Below are 19,693 nucleotides of genomic sequence, written 5' to 3' on the forward strand. Positions count from 1 at the left end.
TTGATAAAGTGAAGTTGCTCTCAAGGTCCATCATATCCTCTCTCCACTGCTGTTCTTCCTTTCCCATTCTATTTCCCCCTCCCTTCCTTCTCCTTTCCCAAATGGAAAACTTATAAACACTACTGTTGCTTTATCTGCATTTTCCTGATTATTCGTAGGGTTGAGCATCTTTTCATGTTTACTAACCATTTGAATTTCTTCTGTGATTTTGTAAATTTAGATGTTTGGTCGATTTGTCTGTTTAGATTGTCTTATCCTAATTCGTTTCTTTATATCTCATTGTATTCTAGATATTAACTCTTCATCTCATATGTATGAAGATACTTTTTTTCATTCTGATAGGTATCTACTCACTTGGGTTATTATCTTTCTTCTTATGAATGTTTTCAATTCTTATGTAGTCAAATCTGGTCAGCTTTTCCTTTCTGCTTTCTGAGTTTTGCATTTTTCTTATCAGATCTTCTAGCTTGTGATTATACAAATATTTTCTTTTTTAAATTTAAATTTTAGTTAACATACAGTGCAGTATTGGTTTCTGGAGTAGAATTCAGTGACTCATCACTTACATACCACACCCAGTGCTCATCACAAGTGCCCTCCTTAATACCCATCCCCCATCTAGCCCATCCCCCCACCCACCTCCCTCCATCACACCTCAGTTTTTTCTCTATCATTAAGAGTCTTTTATGTTGTGTTTCCCTCTCTCTTTTTTTCTCCCCTTCCCATATGTTCATCTGTTTTCCTTCTTAAATTCCACAAATGAGTGGTATTTGTCTTTCTCTGACTGACTTATTTCACTTAGCATAATACAGCTCCATCCACGTCATTGCAAATGGCAAGATTTGATTATTTTTGATGGCTGAGTAATAGTCCATTGTATAAATATATATATACCACATCTTCTTTATCCATTCATCAGTTGATGGACATTTGGGCTCTTTTCAAGTTTGGCTAGTGTTGATAATGCTGCTATAAACATCGGGGTGCATGTACCCCTTCAAATCTGTATTTTTGTATCCCTCGGGTAAGTACCTACTAGTGCAATTGCTGGGTCATAGGGTAGCTCTATTTTCAACTTTTTGAGGAACCTCCATACTGTTCTCCAGAGTGGCTGCACCAGCTTGCATTCCCACCAACAGTGTAGGAGGTTCCCCTTTTTCAGCATCCTTGCCAACACCTGTTGTTTCTTGTGTTGTTAATTAAAATATTAAATTATTCTCTTATGTGCTCTTCTAAGAAAACATACCTTGGAGGTCTTTAATGTGTTTTAAAATGTTTTTAAAATAAACAATTTTGGATCTATAAAAAAGTTGTGAAAGTAATACAGAGTTCCCATATGCCCCAAACCCAATCTCCCTGTTATTAACATCTTAACATTAGCATGGGATGTTTGTCACAATTCATGAGCCAATATTGATGTTATTATTAATTGAAGTTTATCCTTTATTCAGATTTCCTTAAGTTTTTACTTAATGTCCTTTTTCTGTTACAAGACTCCCAATGTATTTAGGATACCTCATTACATTTAATTTTTATGTCTCCTTAGCCTCATCTGTCCTATGACATTTTCTCAGATTTTAATTGTTTTTGATGATTATCTTAACAGTTTTGAGGAGTACCGGTCATATATCTTGTAAAATATCCCTCAGTTGGGATTTGTTTGATGTTTTTCTCATAATGAGACTGGGTTTTGTGGTTTTAGAAGAAAGACCACAGAGGTAAAGTATCCTTCACATCACATCAGATCAAGGGTACTTACAACCAATACGACTTATCACTCTGTTGTTGACCTTGATCACCTGGCTGAGGTTCTGTTTCTCTACCGAAAAGTAATTTGTTTCCCCCCTTTTTTATACTGTACTCTTTGGAAGGAAGCCACTATGTATAGCCCACACTTAAGGTGTAAGGAATTCTGCTCTACTTCTTTGAGGGTGGAGAATCCTGTTTGTCTATTTTTAACCATTTGGATCTTTAATGCATCTGGAATTTATTTTGATACATTATCATAGTGGACATTGAGCTATTTCTTTTTTCCCTCTTTTGTGCAATTGGCATTTCTTTTGTTTGGGGAAGTCACAGTGGAAATCGATACGACTCCTAGCTCTAAGAGAGGGCCCTGTTATTTTAGACCGAAACGGAATTTCCATCCAGCTTTCTACACTGATTTAGTAAGATAAGCCAATCATTTGTTCAAGTGCAAGCCAAATCACTGCATGTTAGGGAATGGTCAACCTGACAGCTTGAGCCAATGTGACAAGAAGGGAAGTTGCAGAAGCCTTCTGGGAAAGGAGGTTTCTCTCTCTTTGATGGGGGATACCAAAAGATAGTGCTTTTTCTCCTTTTGGGCAACGTGGTGTGTAGATTTGAAGCTGGGAACTTTGGCAGCCGTTTAGCCTAGGACGAAGCTAACGTTACAGAAGTCGGAACCCAGAGACAGAAAAAGAAATTGAAAAACAAATAAACAAAAGCCCTCAGTGTCTTTCATGTCGGTATGGAGCCACTAAATGAAGCAACCCTAGAGTCTGCTCTAGGAGACCCAGTTAAATGAGCCCTTTGTTATGTAAGGCAGTTTGGGCTGGGTCTTCAATTGCTTGCAATATAAAGAAGCCTGATACAGGGTTATATAAATAGAGATGTAATGATATGTATGTATGTATGTATGTATATATTTATTCCCTTTTTTTTCCCTTTCAAGTAATTAGTTGTCTCAATACAGTTTATTGAGTCACTCATTCTTTCCCCTGTGATGTAAAATATCATTTTATCATAAACAACATTTCCATATAAAAATGGCTCTGTTCTGGGCTCATTATTCATTACATACATTAATTTATCTATGTCTGAATTAATATCACACTGTTTTAATTACCACAATTCTTTTATTGCAGTATAATTGACATATAACATTGCATTAGCTTCAGGTATACAACATAATGATTCGATATTGGTATGTATTGTGAAATGATCACTGCAGTGAGTCTAGTTTATCTGTTACACACATTATTACAAAATGTCTTTTCTTGTGATGAGAACTTTAAAGATTTTTCCTCAGCAACTTTCAAATACGCAATTTAGTATTATTAACTATAGTCACCATGCTGCACTGTATATCCCCATGACTTATTTATTTTATAACTGAAAGTTTGTATACTTTGATCCCCCTCCCCCAACCCCACCTCTGGCAACCACCAATCTGTTCTCTGTATCTATGAGCTTGGTTTTTGTTTTGTTTTGTTTTGGATTCCACATGTAAGTGAAGTCATACGGTGTGGTATTTGTCTTTCTCTGCCTGACTTATCTTACTTAGCATAATGCTGTCAAGATCCATTCATGTTGTTGAGAATGGCAAGATTTCATTCTTTTTTACGGCTGAATAATATTCTATTATATTTATACCACATTTGCTTTATCCATTCATCCATTGTGGACACTTAGGTTTTTCCACATCTTGGCTATTATAAATAATGTTGCAATGAACATGGGGGTGTATATATCTTTTCGAGTGAGTGTTTTCATTTTCTTTGGTTAAATAGGTAAAAGTAAAATTGCTGGATCATATGGCAGGTTTTTAAAAAAATATTTTAAGGAACTTCCGGGATGCCTGGGTGGCTCAGATGGTTAAGTGTCTGCCTTCGGCTCAGGTCATGATCCCAGAGTCCTGGGATGGAGTCCCTCATCGGGCTCCCTGCTCAGCGGGGAGTCTGCTTCTCCCTCTGCCTGCCATTCCCTCTGCTTGTGCTGTCTCTCTCTCTCTGACAAATAAATCAAATAAATAAATAAAATCTTAAGAAAATATATTTTAAGGAAACTCTGTGCTATTTTCATAGTGGCTGCGCCAATTTACGTTCTTACCAACAGTGGGCAAAGGATCCCTTTTCTCCCTATCCTTGCCAAGACTTGTTATTTCTTGTCTTTTTGATAATAGCCATGCTCACTGGTGTGAGGTGATATCTCACTGTGATTTTGATGTGCATTTTACTGATGATTGATTAGTGACGTTGAGCATCTTTTCATGTACCTAGTTACCACCATTTTATCATGTGTTTTGCCATTTGGCAGGCAAATCTCTTCATTGTTCTTTCTTTCGAAAACTTATGGGCACTTTTCATGTAATTTCTCTTCTATTTGAACTTGACCGTTTGCTTTCTAAATCCTATTAAAAGTTCTTTTGAGATTTTTTTATAAATTGGGATTACATTAAATTTACAGATTAAATCTAGAGGTGACTAGCCCTGGCCAACACCTTGACTACAGTCTTTTGAGAGACCCTAAACTGGAGGGCCCTACTAAGCTGCACCCAGATTTCTGCCTTATAGAAAGGAAATAATAAACGTGCATTGTTTTAAGTTGGTATTTTGGGGGGCAATTTGTTATGCGGCAATAGATAACTAATGTGGATAAAAATTAATGTTATGTATATCTATGTTTTCAATGCTCTCACTCTTGATTTACATTTTTAAAAATAACTTCAGTTTACTAGGCATAAACTTGTGCTGTCTAGAAGCTTCTCTATTACTTTCCCTCCCCTTCATTTGTGGCTAAACATAAAGTGGTAATCTAACGGTCCTTTGTCAATGGTGACTTATTAATAAGGTGCTCTTAAGATAACTTTTTCTAATGCCTTTGACTATTTGTTTCAAAAAAAATTTTAGAAACCACAGCCATCTTACCCTCTTTCTCAGTGAAGACTGAAATTGAAATCATAGTTTAAATGCTTGAGGGAAATTAACCATGGAAAGGTTTTCCATGGCTAATTTTTGTAAAGTAATCACTTCATTAAGCAAAAAATTACCTTTTGTAAAGTAATCACTCCCTTTGGAAAAGAATCCAAAAAAAGGAGCACAAGGAAGCTTGTAATAGGAAAACCCCATAGTTTCGGGGCAGAGGTCATACCTCATTGTCTGTGCCTGGCAACTTCATAAAAAAAAAATGTTGATTGAAAGAATGTTTGATAGGAACAAAAATATTCATGTTTGAGTATTCACAGTCTTTTTCTCTCTTGCTTCCCCTGCCCTTTTAAGGAAGAATCTTTCATTTCTTGTCTCCTAGAACTATGTTGTTCTGACAAAGATAAATAGAGCTGGAAGAGCTACAGAATTGAAGAGAAGGAGGTCAGATTATTCTTGGTCAGAAAAGGCCTGAAGTAACAGCAAAGGGAGGTGAATTGCAAGAGAAAGAGAGAGGAAGTGTGAGCATGCCGAGAGAGAGAGAGAGAGAGAGAGAGAGAGAGAGAGAGAGAGAGAAGCACTGTAGGAGTATGGTAAGCAAGGGAGAAGCAAAATGGATGGCTGTCATGAAAACATGGGAGAAAGCGAGAAAGATGGGTAAAGATTTTTAGGAAATTGTGCTGTGTGAATATGCCATATATTTCCTTTCTCAGCCTTTCCATGAGAGTTGGATTTGAGTTGGATTTGATTGTGTCACATGCCAAGACTGGCTTAAGGATGGCTCAGTTTTACTGCAGCTTCTCTGTCTATTCAATATCTATCTCCCTTTTTATCCTGTTGCCCTAGGTCTCATTGTCCAGTTTTCCCAGCAGTGTTAACTGCTGTCATCACTACATGTCTAGGGCTCTTCTTATATTCTTAGCTTTCCTGGCCTGGAAGTAAGCACATCTTCTTTCTGCTTCATTCAATCAAGACCAAGTTAGAAATTATTCAGAGAACATAGGCAGGTATAGAAAGAAATAATAATAATAAAAAAACCCCCAAAAATATAAAAAAGAAATTATGAACACATGGAACAGATCTGTTTCTAGAGCTTAAGTTCCTGATATTAACATAACAAAGGCCAGCCATGGAAAGGCTTTAACTGATGGAGATTGTCAGGTTCTTAGCATTGGTTCTTCTTTTCCTTAGTTCTGTCCCCATGTTCAGTGTCTTAACCAATCATTGCTGTGAAGATTTGAGATATCTTCAGCTTGTTCTGGAACTTATCTTTGTATATAACAGAAATTTCTTTCTTTTTCCTTTAAAGTGATGTTATAATGAGGGTGGATTTTATAAAGTGGAAAGCATTTTTGTTTCGCTGAGCTCCTTAGATGGCAAGGACCGTATCTTCCATATCTCTTCCCCCATAGGTCTTAGTTATTGTGTTTACATATAATTACTGTAAATCAGTGGCTTCTCAAAGTGTGATCTGGGTTCTTCTGGGGATACTGAAGACTATTTCAGGGGGTTCACAAAATCAAAACTATTTAAAAAACAGTACTAAAATGTTATTTGCCCCTTTCACTTTATTCTCTCATGAGTGTATGGTAGAATTTTCCAGATGCTACATGACGTGTGATGATGTCATTCCTCTCAAGGCTAATGGAATGTATACTTGTATACTCTTGCGCTTTAAAAATTTCTGAGTTTTAATTTCTTAGTATAGATAGATGTAACCCACATAAGCAAAAGTTCTTTGAGGTTCTCCATAGTTTCTAAGGGTGTAATGTGGTCCCAAGAACAAAAAGTTTGAGAACTGCTGGTGTAGATAATTATGTATTGAACTGAAAATAGAACCAATCTGATTTTTATCATTTCTTTCCCTGAGTTTACAGTTGGGCCTGAAATTCTTTGCTATCATTCTCTGTATGGTTCAAGGTCCAGCCTGATACAGAAACCGCAAGAGACAGACAGCACATGGTTACTTGAATGGAGAAAGTTTAATATAAAAAATTATTAACTATAATAGGGGATTGGAGTAACAAGGGATTGGCTAGTAAGAGTCAAAGAGAACTCTAAAGAATATAGGATTGGCAGAAATCAGGACTACAACCCCTGAGGCTGAGACACAGCACCCATAAAAGGTCCCCAGGGGTTGAAATATAGACTTTGTTGGAGAGGGCACACCTATGTCTCACTGAATGGCAGAGAAGTTACTGTGGTTGCCGCGCTGGTGCAACTTGCTGGAAATCTGCCCTCTGGAACTTTCCAGAAACCTTTCTCTTAGGTTGCTGGGGAAAACTGCTCATGGTGAGTTTTCTCACTGGAGACACTCTGCCCCGAAACTGCTCAAGGGAGAAGTAGGTTTGGATGAGGAGAGAGAGACTGTTGACCACTGAGTGTTGTTGCTGTCTTGCCCTGCAGGAGGCCACTACCGGAGAAGCAGTGCATCTTGCAGGATCCAGAGAAGCAGTCCCCAGTGCTGGTGTTGGCCAACGGAAAACATACAAACCAGGGAAGAAAACTCTTTTGCAGTGTCTCTCCATGGCTCTCTATTGACAGAGCTTAACATTACTCTCTCTGATAAAGAAAAAGATTTAAAGAACCTAGCTCCATTTTAACAGAGCAGGCAATGAAGGATGAATTTGGAACTGAGAGGAAATAAAATGACAAATGGCACACGTAACTTTCACTTAATATGTAGTTTATCAGTTATCTATGTTTCTTAAAATTCCTGATGTTTTGTTGCATGGAAATCCACTCATTCACTTAACAAACATTTATTCAGTGGCTATAATGTTCCAGGAACTTATAAACATAAGCAGAAATTGCAGGCTATTGCCTACTAATAATTCCTCCATTTTTTCCCTCAATAGTAGAATCCCAATTTTGTTCTTCTCTCATGCCATAAGCTTTAGGGAAGTCCATTCCCAGTCTCAGCTACAAGCTCAGCTCCATGGGTTGAATCACCGTTAGTCTGAACTGGTTTTTGTGGCCCCATTTCCTTTGCTAGCAATGGTTGTGTGACACAATTTTGGCCAAAAGGACATGAAGGGAAATCTGCAGAGATTGGACGCTTCTAGAATGGTTTTTTCCACCATCTTGAAAAGTGGTATTCAGAAAGAAATAACCCTCTTCTGCTGCTAGGCATTGTCATGTCTTCATGTGATGCTTGGAACTTTGGTAGCCATCATTTGAGGGAAGCGAGAGAGGCTGCTATGCACAGTAGAGCAGGAAACGGAGGTAAATGAAAGAATTGATCAAACCTAGAAACACCTACCTCTAAGCGTCTTCTTTTTTTTTTTTAAAGATTTTATTTATTTATTTGACAGAGAGAGACACAGCGAGAGAAGGAACACAAACAGGGGGAGTGGGGGAGGGAGAAGCAGGCTTCCTGCCAAGCAGAGAGCCTGATGTGGGACTCGATCCCAGGACCCCGGAACCATGACCTGAGCCAAAGGCAGATGCTTAATGACCTAGCCACCCAGGCGCCCCTACCTCTAGGCTTCTTGTTTTAAAACTGATATGCCAGACTTTTGAGATGACGTATACAAATAAGATACTGTCCTTACTCCCAAGAGGCTTACGGTTTGGTCAGAGAAACAAATAAGTGAAGTAAACGTTCAAGATTGCTATGATAAAAGAGGATAGTGGTTGAATTCAACTGCAAGATGCTAGTTCCAGCTCGCTATAAAATTAGGTTAGAAAAGGGAAACATTATCAAGGGAAAGTGTTTTGTTAAGTTGCCTCTGGAAAGGAAATATTTCCAAGTTTCCCCGCAAATAAAACTTTACATAATGTAATATATTTGATCAAAGCTTTCTCTCTGCCCCAAACTCTTTCCAGTAATAGTAGAAAAGATTAACAGTTGTTAATCAGTATTATTTTTCAAATACACATAAAAATGATAAAGAATAACATAAATGCAGTTTCAATAAAAAGTAGCAACAAGTATAACAAGGAAAAAATCTTTATGTTAATATTTTTCTATTCATAAAACATCGTGGTGTATGTATTGGGTGACACAAATGCAGTTTTGTTATTCCCAGGAACTGGGTCTCAGATTGCAGATTTCTCTTACATTTCTATTAGAACACCTAGCTGAGAATTCTGGTGAGCTGTTTAATTAAAGTGTGCCCTTAATCTCCATTTCAATTGGAATGGTTGGACGCAGAAACAGATGATGCTACTTTCATAATTAAGTGAAGCTGAGTGACCCTTATCTACATCTCAAATTTTCCTACAGCTTTCAATTGTTCATAAAGGCTTCTGCCTTTTATTTGTAGGTTGAATGATAATTTCTATGCTTTCCTTCCTGGAATCTTCAGATTGGCTTTCCACAGACAAATTAAAATAGAGACTTGAGGCATTTTTTGTTTTGTTTTGTTTTCTAAGTAATTCATAAAGGCTTCTGCCTTTTATTTGTAGGTTGAATGATAATTTCTATGCTTTCCTTCCTGGAATCTTCAGATTGGCTTTCCACAGACAAATTAAAATAGAGACTTGAGGCATTTTTTGTTTTGTTTTGTTTCCTAAGTAATTCAGGAGAAAAACAATTCCTTTTATTTAGTAATATAACACACAGGCACACTCGCCACCAGGTCTTACCACTTACTCTTCCGGTGGCCTCACGTTTCTCTGACCTTCGCCATCTACATGGTGCTCCCCTGACTTCTTCGGTCACCCTCTTGCTGATGCCTTCCCCCACCACCCTATCTAAATTTCATCCCTTCTCCTCCACATTATTTCCCTTTTCCCCATTTTACTTTTCTTCCTTACCAGTTTTCAATACCTAATCTTATTAATTAGGTACTTATTTATTTTATTGTTTCCCCAACCAGAATATAAACCTCATGAGGACAGGAACTGTGGTCTATTTGTTTTTATCACTGAGGAATTCCCAGCACCTAGAACAGTGTCTGATACACATAAGAGCTCAGTAAACATTGTTGACTGACTCACAGTGGGATGAGGCTTGGCTTTGGAGTTAGAAAGGCCTGGGTTAGAATGTAGATATTCTATTTGGCCTGGGGAAGCTCCCTTTACCCCTTTGAACTTCAGTTTCTTCACCGATAACATGGATATGCTACCTTACCTGGTAGTTTTCAGGGTTTAGTGAGATAATGTACAATTGCTAGCCCTCTTCCTTTGCAAACTGAGGGAAGGCCTCAGAGATTTATTTTCTGATATTATTCCTCTTCCTTCCACAAAACTTCTTTATGGGTATCTCAGTCAGGATTCTAATAGGAAACTCAAATTAGGATCATTTGAGGAGGGTTGAGGTCTAGGGGAACATAGGGGATAGAGGAGGAAGCCAGGGGATAGCAGAGCAATCACTACCCGTAGGCCCAAAGGGTTGAGGGGAAGAAAGGAGAACTGGGCCCCAGGTGACCTCACAGGAAGGTAATGGGGAGAATAAATAGCCTTATACTCCTTTCTCCCTCAGATGATCTCTTGCTGGGTCTCGCTATCATCAGACCCAATTGTAAGCCAGAGAGCTGAGAGCCCAATGATATCAGCCATACAGGTCAGACCCTAGGGCACAGGGCAGATGGGAAAGAATGGAGAGTGAATCTGGGGGGCCAAGGAAGCTATCCAACCTTACTATATCCAAGGTACTTCTTTTAAAAAGGATAGAGAGGGTAAAGACAAGGTCTAATTCTCAGTAGACTCATGGTTAGGATGACCAGAACTTCAATTCAGTGCAATAAGCATCATAGAAAAGCCAGCACAGTGTGTTATGGGTACATAGAAGAGAGGCATCTCTTTCACAACTTAAATGTCAGAGATAGTGTGTGTGTGTGCGTGGGGGGTGGTACTAGTGGTTTGACTTGGAAAGGCTTTCTGGAGATTAACATTGGTAACATAATTCAGAGACCATTTTATGTATTTATTTAAAGATTTTATTTATTTATTTGACAGAGAGAGACACAGCGAGAGAGTGAACACAAGCAGCGGGAGTGGGAGAAGAAGCCCCCCGCCCAAGCAGGGAGCCCGATGTGGGGCTGGATCCCAGGACCCCCAGACCACCACCTGAGCGGAAGGGAGACGCTTAACGACTGAGACACGCAGGTACCGCTCGGAGACCATTTTAAAGTATGACAATTTTTTAAGAAGAGAAGATGAAATGCTGTTCTCTGAAAGATTTTTCTGATGAAATATGAGAAGATGAGACTAGGGCATGGAAACGAGGATGAGAGTGAAGGATAGAATGAAATAATTTCAAAGGTTTTTCCTAGCTTTTACGTTTTAATAATTTAGTTTTTTGTTGTCTTGTTACTTCTGAACTGTTAGACTGTGGATCTTTAATACATGAAAATGAGTATAAAATTTTGTAATACTGTCTCTTGTTTGCAGAATTTAACTTCAGGTTTCACCAATGAATGCTCTTAAATTTAACATAACTAAATTTAGGGGGGAATATAGTGTTTTGAAAATAAATCATGTAAGTTTATTACATATTGAAACTAAAAATAATGCAAAAAAGAGGAAAACTGTTAATAGACAAGTCTGATTTGGGTTAATGTTCACAAAGTTCCTTTATTTAACATTGTATTCATAGACTGTTCTAATCTTCAAGAAAACTCTATGACTCTACATCTTGATAATTTCTAATGAAAGCAAGCAAACTCATTACATAGCACCTGTATATGGTCATAAGAAAGATATTTATATATGGAATTTCAGGTTAAATGGTATACAAAAAAGATAGAGGCAGGAAGGGATCAAATCACAATGAGGTAAGGGCCTTGGGAACCGGTGGAGGAGAGAGGGTGACAAGAAGGAAGAAAACAGGGACGCCTGGGTGGCTCAGTCTATTGTGTCCGCCTTTGGCTCAGGTCATGATCCCATGGTGCTGGGATCGAGTCCCGCATCGGGCTCCTCGCTCAGCGGGGAGCCTGCTTCTCTCTCTGCCTGCCGCTCCCCCTGCTTGTGCTCTGTCTCTGACAAATAAATAAATAAAATCTTAAAAAAAAAATGGAAGAAAACAAACTTCTCTTGAGTACTTTTCTACGCACCATAATTTGGGATAGGTTTTACAGGTTACCCAAGGGAACAGGTGGCAAGACCACAGCGCACTGAAATTGGTGCACGGAGAGATCTCACTGCGGTAATTATTTTCTTTGTAATTAGACGTAATTACAGTGAAATGTAGTGAGGAGCTTGTCCACAACCAACATCAAAGAAGAATTTCCGGTAGTATCCCTAGTGCTGTAGCTACAAACGTCAAATGGCGAGGGGTAAAGCAGCCAATAATTATAAACAACTAGAGGGAAGCGTGGGCAGTTAGTAACACTTCAAAAGGCTGCACAAGACGCTTGGGATGTTTGGGAAATCCAGAGAAATGAGTCAAATGGGATTGAGGCAATACAATGGAGGCAAATGTGGGGCGGCAGCTCTTGGCCGGCTCAAAGGAAGGTGTCCCCCGGCCAGAATGGACAGGCTCTGGGTCCTGACTGGGCCTTAGCCTCTAGCTCTTCTAGTCTCCGCGCCTTTTTTCCACTCCCGGCGCTGTGGCCGGCGCTTCCCTCCGCCCCCGACTCCGCCCACCCAACCAGGACCTGGCTCCGCCTACCAAGCCGGGGCCGCGGCTGGCTCCGCCCACTCTCCCAGGACGGCGGCCGGCGGCCGGCGGCCGAGGGGCGGGGCGGGCCGGGAGGAGCCGCACTCCCGAGAGGGAGGGGGATCCGCCGAGGAGTTACGGGAAAGTTGGTCCGAGTTCCTGGAGTTTCCCCCTGTGGTTCCCGGGGCTCGGCCGGCCGGTGCCCCGGCTCCTCTCCTCCCTCCGGCCTTCACCGCCCACCACGTCCCTCCTTCTGTCCCCGGCAGCCATGGAGCAGCCGCCAGCGCCCAAGAGGTAACGAACGCTGGGAGCCGGGAGAAGGAGGGAGGCGGCGCCGGCGGCCGCGGGCGGGGGCGGCTAGGCCGGGCGGGACCGCGACCCCCTCCGCGACTGCCGGGCCCGGGCCGGGCGCGCTGGGCGTCGGGAGGCAGGTCCGAGTGCCGGGCCGCGTCTGTCCACAGGCCGAGGGGGCCCGCGGGGAGGCCGAGCCTCGCCTCTCCCGCGAGGCGGGCCTGGTGGCGTGGAAAGTCGCCGGGCAGCGCCGGGCTCCCCGCGGCCGGACTCCTGGGCCGGGCGGACTTTTCCCTCCTGGCAAGTTCACGAAGCCCGGAGATGCAAAACTGGGAAATTAATTAGGCTGCTTACAGCCATGTAGGCGTTCTTGTCAAATGTTTTTCATAATACTGTCTTTTATTTGAGAAGGCGGGTTATTTATTAACAGTTTAAGGAATTCAAAATAGCTACACAGTGTGTAAAACTTGTAGATATACTGCAGTGACAGGTGTTCCTCCCCTTACCCCCCTCAAGTTCAGAAGTATTTATGGATGCAAGACAGTAGGAATCTTAAATTAGAACCCCCTCCCCCATATAGTTTTCTGTTTTTCTTCTAGCATATAAAAATAGTGATGCTTTGGTATTTGCTGTTAGTTTATATTTAATCTTTAATATATTGGAAGAGTAAGAGTACACAGTAGATACTTCCAAAGTAGTATTTGAAATGGTCAAGCTAAATCAAGGCTCTCCATAGATGTAAGTTCGTAATGTGCATTTTTTTCCCCAAGAATGAATCAACATCAGTTAACTGGTGGTGTTTAAAGCGTTTAATCTCACTCTTTCATTTTTAATTTATAAAATAAGGGTACTAATCTTTCTCCCAGAGAGTGCTGTTGTGAAGATTAAGGAGTTCTCGTGTTCTGATACTTAGAGATCTTTAGATGAAAGTTGATAGATTCAGGAACATGGAATAATTAAAAAGGTAGGAACTTTGTAGGCTGTTCTGAATTGTGTGACTAGACATGCGAACCTCGAGGCCTGGAAACCAGCTGTTCAGGTGAAAAAAGGGGGAGTTGGGGAGGGCTTTCCAAAAGAGACCTGCTATCAGACAGAGCCCTTGATAGATTTTTATCTGGTATTTTGTGTTGAATTCCTAGTATTGACTGGGCACCCAAAAAATTGGAAACTTTTTTTTCTTTTCTATTTTGGAAGGACTGCAAGGGGGCACCTCTGAGATAATGCCCTAAGGCCAACCTGAACAACTCCAAATTCAAGTAGAAGCTCTCACTGTTCATTAGCTCTAAGTTATCAGAGTTTTTTTTTATAGGTCTAAGAGACCCCCTGTCCTTGCAGGGACTCTAGAAAACCTAGAGGGCTCAGGGGGAGTTGTGGGTGGTATATATAACCATTCCATGTCATTTATACTTTTCAAAGTGATGCTTGCACATCCAGCGGGCTTATTTGTAATTCTCTTCAGAAAGACTTACGTTGATCCAGGAAGGCATTTCTGAAAAGCAAGATATGTGACATTAAGCCCATATATTCGAATATCACGTAAAATTTTTTCGTAGCATTTTCATTTTCATAATATTATCATAGCAACCCTATTAAGTAGGTTGGATCACAGGTATTAATCCTGTTTTGTAGGTGAGGACACTAAAAGAGTTTGCCACACGGAAGTCTTTGACAGGGATTACTGACAGTGAGTTTTGTGTTCTCCATATTGATATAGATGCCATTTTTGAGGTCATTTTGTTTGCCAGGAATTTATACATACATTCCTGTATTTTATTGTCCTAAGAAACAGGAGTCCTGGCTCTGCAGCTTACTATGCTAGCTCTCAATTTAATTTCTTCATCTGTAAAGTGTGTTGTGAGGATTAAAATAGGTCATGTGTAAAGCACTTAGCACAGGGCTCCATAATGTGTTCAGTGATGTTAAATGTTGTTAGTTTATTCTTTGCTTATTAAATGAAACTCAGAGAGGTTAAATAATTTGGTCAAGTGGAGGAGATGCCAGAACCCCGAGTCTGACTGGCTGCAAAGGCTGCGCACCCTCTCAACACTGTATACAGTGATACCTCTTTTTAAAAACTCACTTTCTTAGGCGTCCATATGTGGTGGTCATTTCTTTGTACAATCCTATGGGCCCTCTGCTTGTTCTTTTCCTATTCCCTGTAAGAATGTCGCTTTGCTTTTCTGCCTTGAGTAGCACTTCCTTAGGGCTCAGACATTTTTACATGGTCACATTTATGTTGCTGATGTTCAAGTCTGTATGACCAGCAGCTGCTGTTCAGTTGGTATATTTGATTTTTTCATGCAGATCCACTCTTTCATTATTCCATCTAGGTTGTCACTAAGTGCTATTGAATTCTCCATCAAAAAGTCTGGGTTCACTTTCTTTTCCCTTTTTTCATTTTTGATGCGATTACCCCATTCCTGGGTTTTATGACCCTCATACTTGATTTACAGCAGTGCCTTCCAAGTAGGTACTTGAGTGCAGTGGTTTTAAAAAGGTTTTTAGCAGCAGAAAGGCTCTGTTTGGAGTAGAGGCAGGGCACTAGGACCTGGTTCTCAGTGCCTTACCTCCTTCTATTCCCCTTTTGCTGCTCTACAGAACCTCCTAATGATCCCTAGGACAGTGTTTGCTTTCGTTCATCTCGCAAATGGCTTCTGTTTTGTTTTGTTAAAACATCACTTTCACCATGCTATTTCTTTAAAAAAAAATTTTTTTTTTTGGGTTGGGGCACTGTAGTCTACTTAGTACCCAAGACCCCTATCACTTGGTCTTAGATTTAATCCCAGGCTTTTGTTACTCTTCTCATGAATCTGTCTTCCTGAAGTTTCCCTTTTGTTTTTTATTTAGGTTGTAGGCCATGCGTACTTCCACCTTTGCCTTTGTTCACGCTTTTCCTTTAGAGAAGTTTGTGTTCTTTTTTTGCTAGTAATCTATGTTTTATTCTTTCTTCAAGGCCTGCTTCATAAAGTAACTTATTTGAGTGCTTTTTAACCTAAGGTATTTCTCCGTATTCCTAGTATGATGTCCATTTGAGTATATGCCATCTTCATATTGTTCTTTTTTCAACTACAAAATTTTAGATATTCCAGAGATAATGGGGGCTAATTTAATAAGTATTTATGTGTCACATTACCCAGCTTAAGAAATAAAATAGTGCGAATACAGTTGAATTTTCCTAAGTATATCTCTTCTCAGTTGTATTCCCTCCCTATTCCCCAAAGGATTGTCACTATCCTGAATGGGTATTTGTTATTCCTATACCCTATGTGTCTTTGTATTTTTATCATGTTGTTCATATAAATCTGATGTTAGGCTTGGGTGTTAGTGCCCACCTTTGCTCTTTGGGGTCATTCTTGTCCTCTGGGAGTTGGAGATTCCACTGAGCAGCTAGATCTGAAAATCATGACGAGAGGATCTGGGAGGCCATTCTTACCTCACATCACTGAGTTGGTCTCACCAACAAGGCTGTGTTAAATATGGGCAATAGATGTGCTCACCTATAGTCACTGACTTGAGGTATCAGAATAACTTCTAGATTCCCCAGGTTTCCTGAATAGGTCTGTCACAGAGGTCTTCATAAGTCCTTATGAAAATGAGGTCCCTCTGGGAATGGAAGTCCATTAAATGGTTCTTAATTATTAGCGTTTCGGTAAGTTGAGTTTCTCAGATTTCTTTGTAGGGGAACTGCTAGATGAAAGAAAAATGACCACACAACAGGTAAGTTTTAAGAGATAGAAGGGGAAATGATCAAAACATGAGATCTTCACCGAGTAGAACATTCATATAAAGGAAGGTGGGTCTCTGTGATGGGTGGTGGGTAGCATGAAAATTCCGGTTGCTTGAAGATAGATAGTTATATAGATAATATTTGTTAAAGAGAGGACAGAATATCATTGCCGGAGAGATAGACTTTACCAGACAGGCCTTGTTCCTCAGTTAGATTATAGGATTAATAGTTATTTAAAATTTAAAATTCATTAAGGTATACTTGGAGGAAAAGTTGGTGTGGAACAGTGGAAACACTGGTAGGATAATAAGAAGGGAGTAAGCTCCTGAAATTTACTCTCGAGACAGATAAGGAAAGTTCTTTGATTTAAGCCATGGTTGGATTCTTTGCTTTTTTTTGTTTTTTTTTCTTTTTTTATGTGTGAAAAGGTAGTTGGGGGAAGTAAAGTTGAAGATTCAAGTTAAAATGTTAGGGTTACAAAGTGCGTTCACACAAATGAGAAGTGAAGGTGAGAAAACAATTGTTTCCTAAGGGAAAGTGTTGCTATGAGTGAATGGAGTATTGGTCAGAAGATAGATTATTAGGGAATGAGAAAGAAAAGTAAAAGGACAGGGATATAGCTGGGTAAAGTAGAAGGTATTTACAGATTCCTAGCATGAAAAGCCCATATCAGCCTGTAGTATCAGTAGCCCTGACCTTAGACCAGAAATTGGGATTGCAGATAAACAATTCTTGGAATTGAGTTGTGTGGGACAAAGCAACAAACCAGGTAAGTAGATAGTAGGGTATGACGAAAATCATGAAGACATTGCAATGAAGAGAGGTGTGGACTTCATTTTATGTCTGTATTACTAATTCATGTGTCCTTGGAATCAGAATTCTTCTGTGCTTATTATTGGAGAGATTCACAAGTGGGGAGCTAGAGTTTTCTTTGAGAAGATGACCTGAAGAATGTTACGAAACAAAGGCAGCAACCTCAGGTAGTAGGAGGCCCTGGGGGAAGCTCCCAACTTTAGAGGCAGGCTAGGGGAGGAGGTTCTGAGTATTTCAAAGGGCAAGAAAAGAATCAAGCAAATAGGAGGAGCATCTTTTTGTATTAATGACTTGGTCCCTAAAGCATATCTGTTCTCCTTTTGGCTTTTCTCTGTTAATTGGGGTGGACCAACTCCTTTAGAATTGATTTAGGCCCTTGAGATGGGCCTGCTCAATTGTCTCTTCCTAAAGACAGGGAGGTTGACAGTAACATCTGGAGCAGGTCTGGGTGAACAAACTTCAGTTGCACATTAAGACAGGAGAAAAATTCAGTCTTTAGTCAATCCGAGGCAAAGATTAATTTATCTTTTGTTCTTTTTTTAAGATTTTATTTATTAGAGAGGAAGAGAGAGCACGAGCAGGGAGGAGGGGCAGAGGGAGAAGCAGGCTCCCAGCTGAGCAGGGAGCCCCATGTGGATCTTGATCCCAGGACCCTGGGACCATGACCCAAGCCAAAGACACATACCCAACCAACTGAGCCACCCAGGCGCCCCTTTCTTTTGTTCTTTAAGGGACTGAGATATAGCATGTATTAGTACTAAAGAATTTGTTAGAAATGTAAAGAAAAAGGTAAATATGTATTAAACACAGGTTGAAATTTGTTTTTCTGAAGTAATCTAAATGCTCATTCCAGAAGTGTGTATCAATAAAACTTTAATAGTAGAAGGTTTAAATTGAGTATTTCTTGTTTGGATTATAAGGGGGGAAAAGTGCTTTGAATTTAATTTTTCTGGTTTCAGAGAAGTCTGTGTTGAACTAAAGGTACCATCACTTCAGGCCATCATATATTAGTGGCTCTCAAAAAAATTAAAATAAAATATTGATGGTGAAACCCAGGACAGACCCAAATACATACAAAACTAAAACAGAAGTTTCATACAATGGACTCTGTGGGATGTTTTTGGTATTTTTCTATTTTCTGTTATGTTCTATTTCACTGAAAAACTGCTGGTCGTGATCCACCAAATTATTTTCATGACCTACTAACGGGTTGTGATCTGCAGTTTGTAAAGACATTGTTGGCATATGTAGTAGTGACAGTCAAGAAACTGACTTCATTTCAAACTGTATCCTGATATTTAAAAGCTCGATGATGGCATTGCCAGAGGTATCCAGACGGGTGTAAGTGTAACTACCTACACATACAATAGGATAGAGGTGAAGGGGAGAAAGGAAGCTATTATTTAAAAACTGCAGTATTTTGACAGTATCAGGACAGTATATAGGTCCGATTGAAGTATGGGAAAATGGAAAATGATGATCTATGATGTCTGACAGAGTTCACAAAAGAATATGGAATACAGAAAGGTTGCCATGAGACAAAGGCTCACGTGGCTTCTAGTGTAGAATGACCCCGTGCAAAGCTTTAATTATGATTGCCTCAACTTCTGACTCCCTCCCAGCTCCACGCCTTCTAAGTACCAAAGGTCTCTAGGTTTTTCTGCTAAAGAGAAAATTTATACTATCTGATAGAAACTTTCTTTTTTATTTGTCCCAGGCCTCTTTTTTGTTGTGATTTTATTTGAATTGCCTCATATGTTAGGATTATTCTAATTTCCATTCTTAGCTCTTGGAACGGATTCTGTATTTGAAATGTCTTATTACAATTTTTTTTTTCCACATAGAGTCTAAAATTGAATAAATGAAAGTAACAAATATGTAAATAGACGTATGAATATTAAAAATAAGTTCATTGTTTGCATGCCATGAATATTAAGGTGCAGATTACCTTGAACTTCTTAAAAGTATATTAAAGGACGTATCTTACAAAATGACTTTGTAGCAAAATGAGAATTACAGAAAACTGTTAATATTGCTGGTAGTTAATATAGGTGTACATGTGATAGTATATGTGGGTTCTGAATTAGTTTATAAATTTTATATGATATCAGGGGCGCCTGGGTGGCTCAGTTGGTTAAGTGTCTGCATTTGGCACAGGTCATGATTCTGGGGTCCTGGGATCAAGCCCCGCATTGGGCTCCCTGCTCAGGGGGAGTCTGCTTCTCCCTCTCCCTGCCCCCCACCTATGCTCTCTTGTATCTCTCTCTCTCAAATAAATAAATAAAATCTTTAAACAAAATGGAACAAAACAAAATTTTATATGTTATCAGACATCTTAGTAAAGAGGTCAAATAGAGTAACATTTTCAGATAGTTCCAGATATCTTGATACAAATATTAGTATCTTGGTGTAGACACACACACACACACACTCTCTCTCTCTCTCTCTTAGAAAATTGGGGAAATTGTTGAGCATATGTGATTCCAAGGATGAGGTAGTTTTTATATTCAAAATATAGAATGTTACTCTGTGTTCAGATCATTTTTCATTTTTAAGATTTTTGATTTTCTGAAATCATGGGACCTAGAGTCCTATAGTTGGAAAGGAATGCAAGTTAAAATTATTTTTGTAATTTGGGTGAACCTTTTA

General features: G+C 39.6%; 1 protein-coding gene across 5 annotated transcripts in view; it reads left to right on the top strand.

The window, feature by feature from the left end:
- The first annotated feature begins 12,283 nt into the window (after window positions 1-12,283).
- Window positions 12,284-19,693, top strand: part of STK3 (serine/threonine kinase 3) — a 267,137-nt gene continuing 259,727 nt past the window's right edge. For 4 of the 5 annotated variants that reach the window (XM_036086510.2, XM_036086515.2, XM_036086513.2 and 1 more), the window contains exon 1: window positions 12,284-12,507. In XM_036086510.2, coding sequence (XP_035942403.1) covers window positions 12,482-12,507 — 26 coding nt within the window. In that variant the 5' untranslated portion in view covers window positions 12,284-12,481. Of the gene's footprint in view, window positions 12,508-14,169; window positions 14,189-19,693 lie in introns of those variants that run through there. The other variant, XM_078072183.1, reaches the window with a different exon arrangement.

Source organism: Halichoerus grypus, chromosome 5, assembly GCF_964656455.1.
Source record: "Halichoerus grypus chromosome 5, mHalGry1.hap1.1, whole genome shotgun sequence".
In the NCBI taxonomy this organism is placed as follows: Eukaryota; Metazoa; Chordata; class Mammalia; order Carnivora; family Phocidae; genus Halichoerus; species Halichoerus grypus.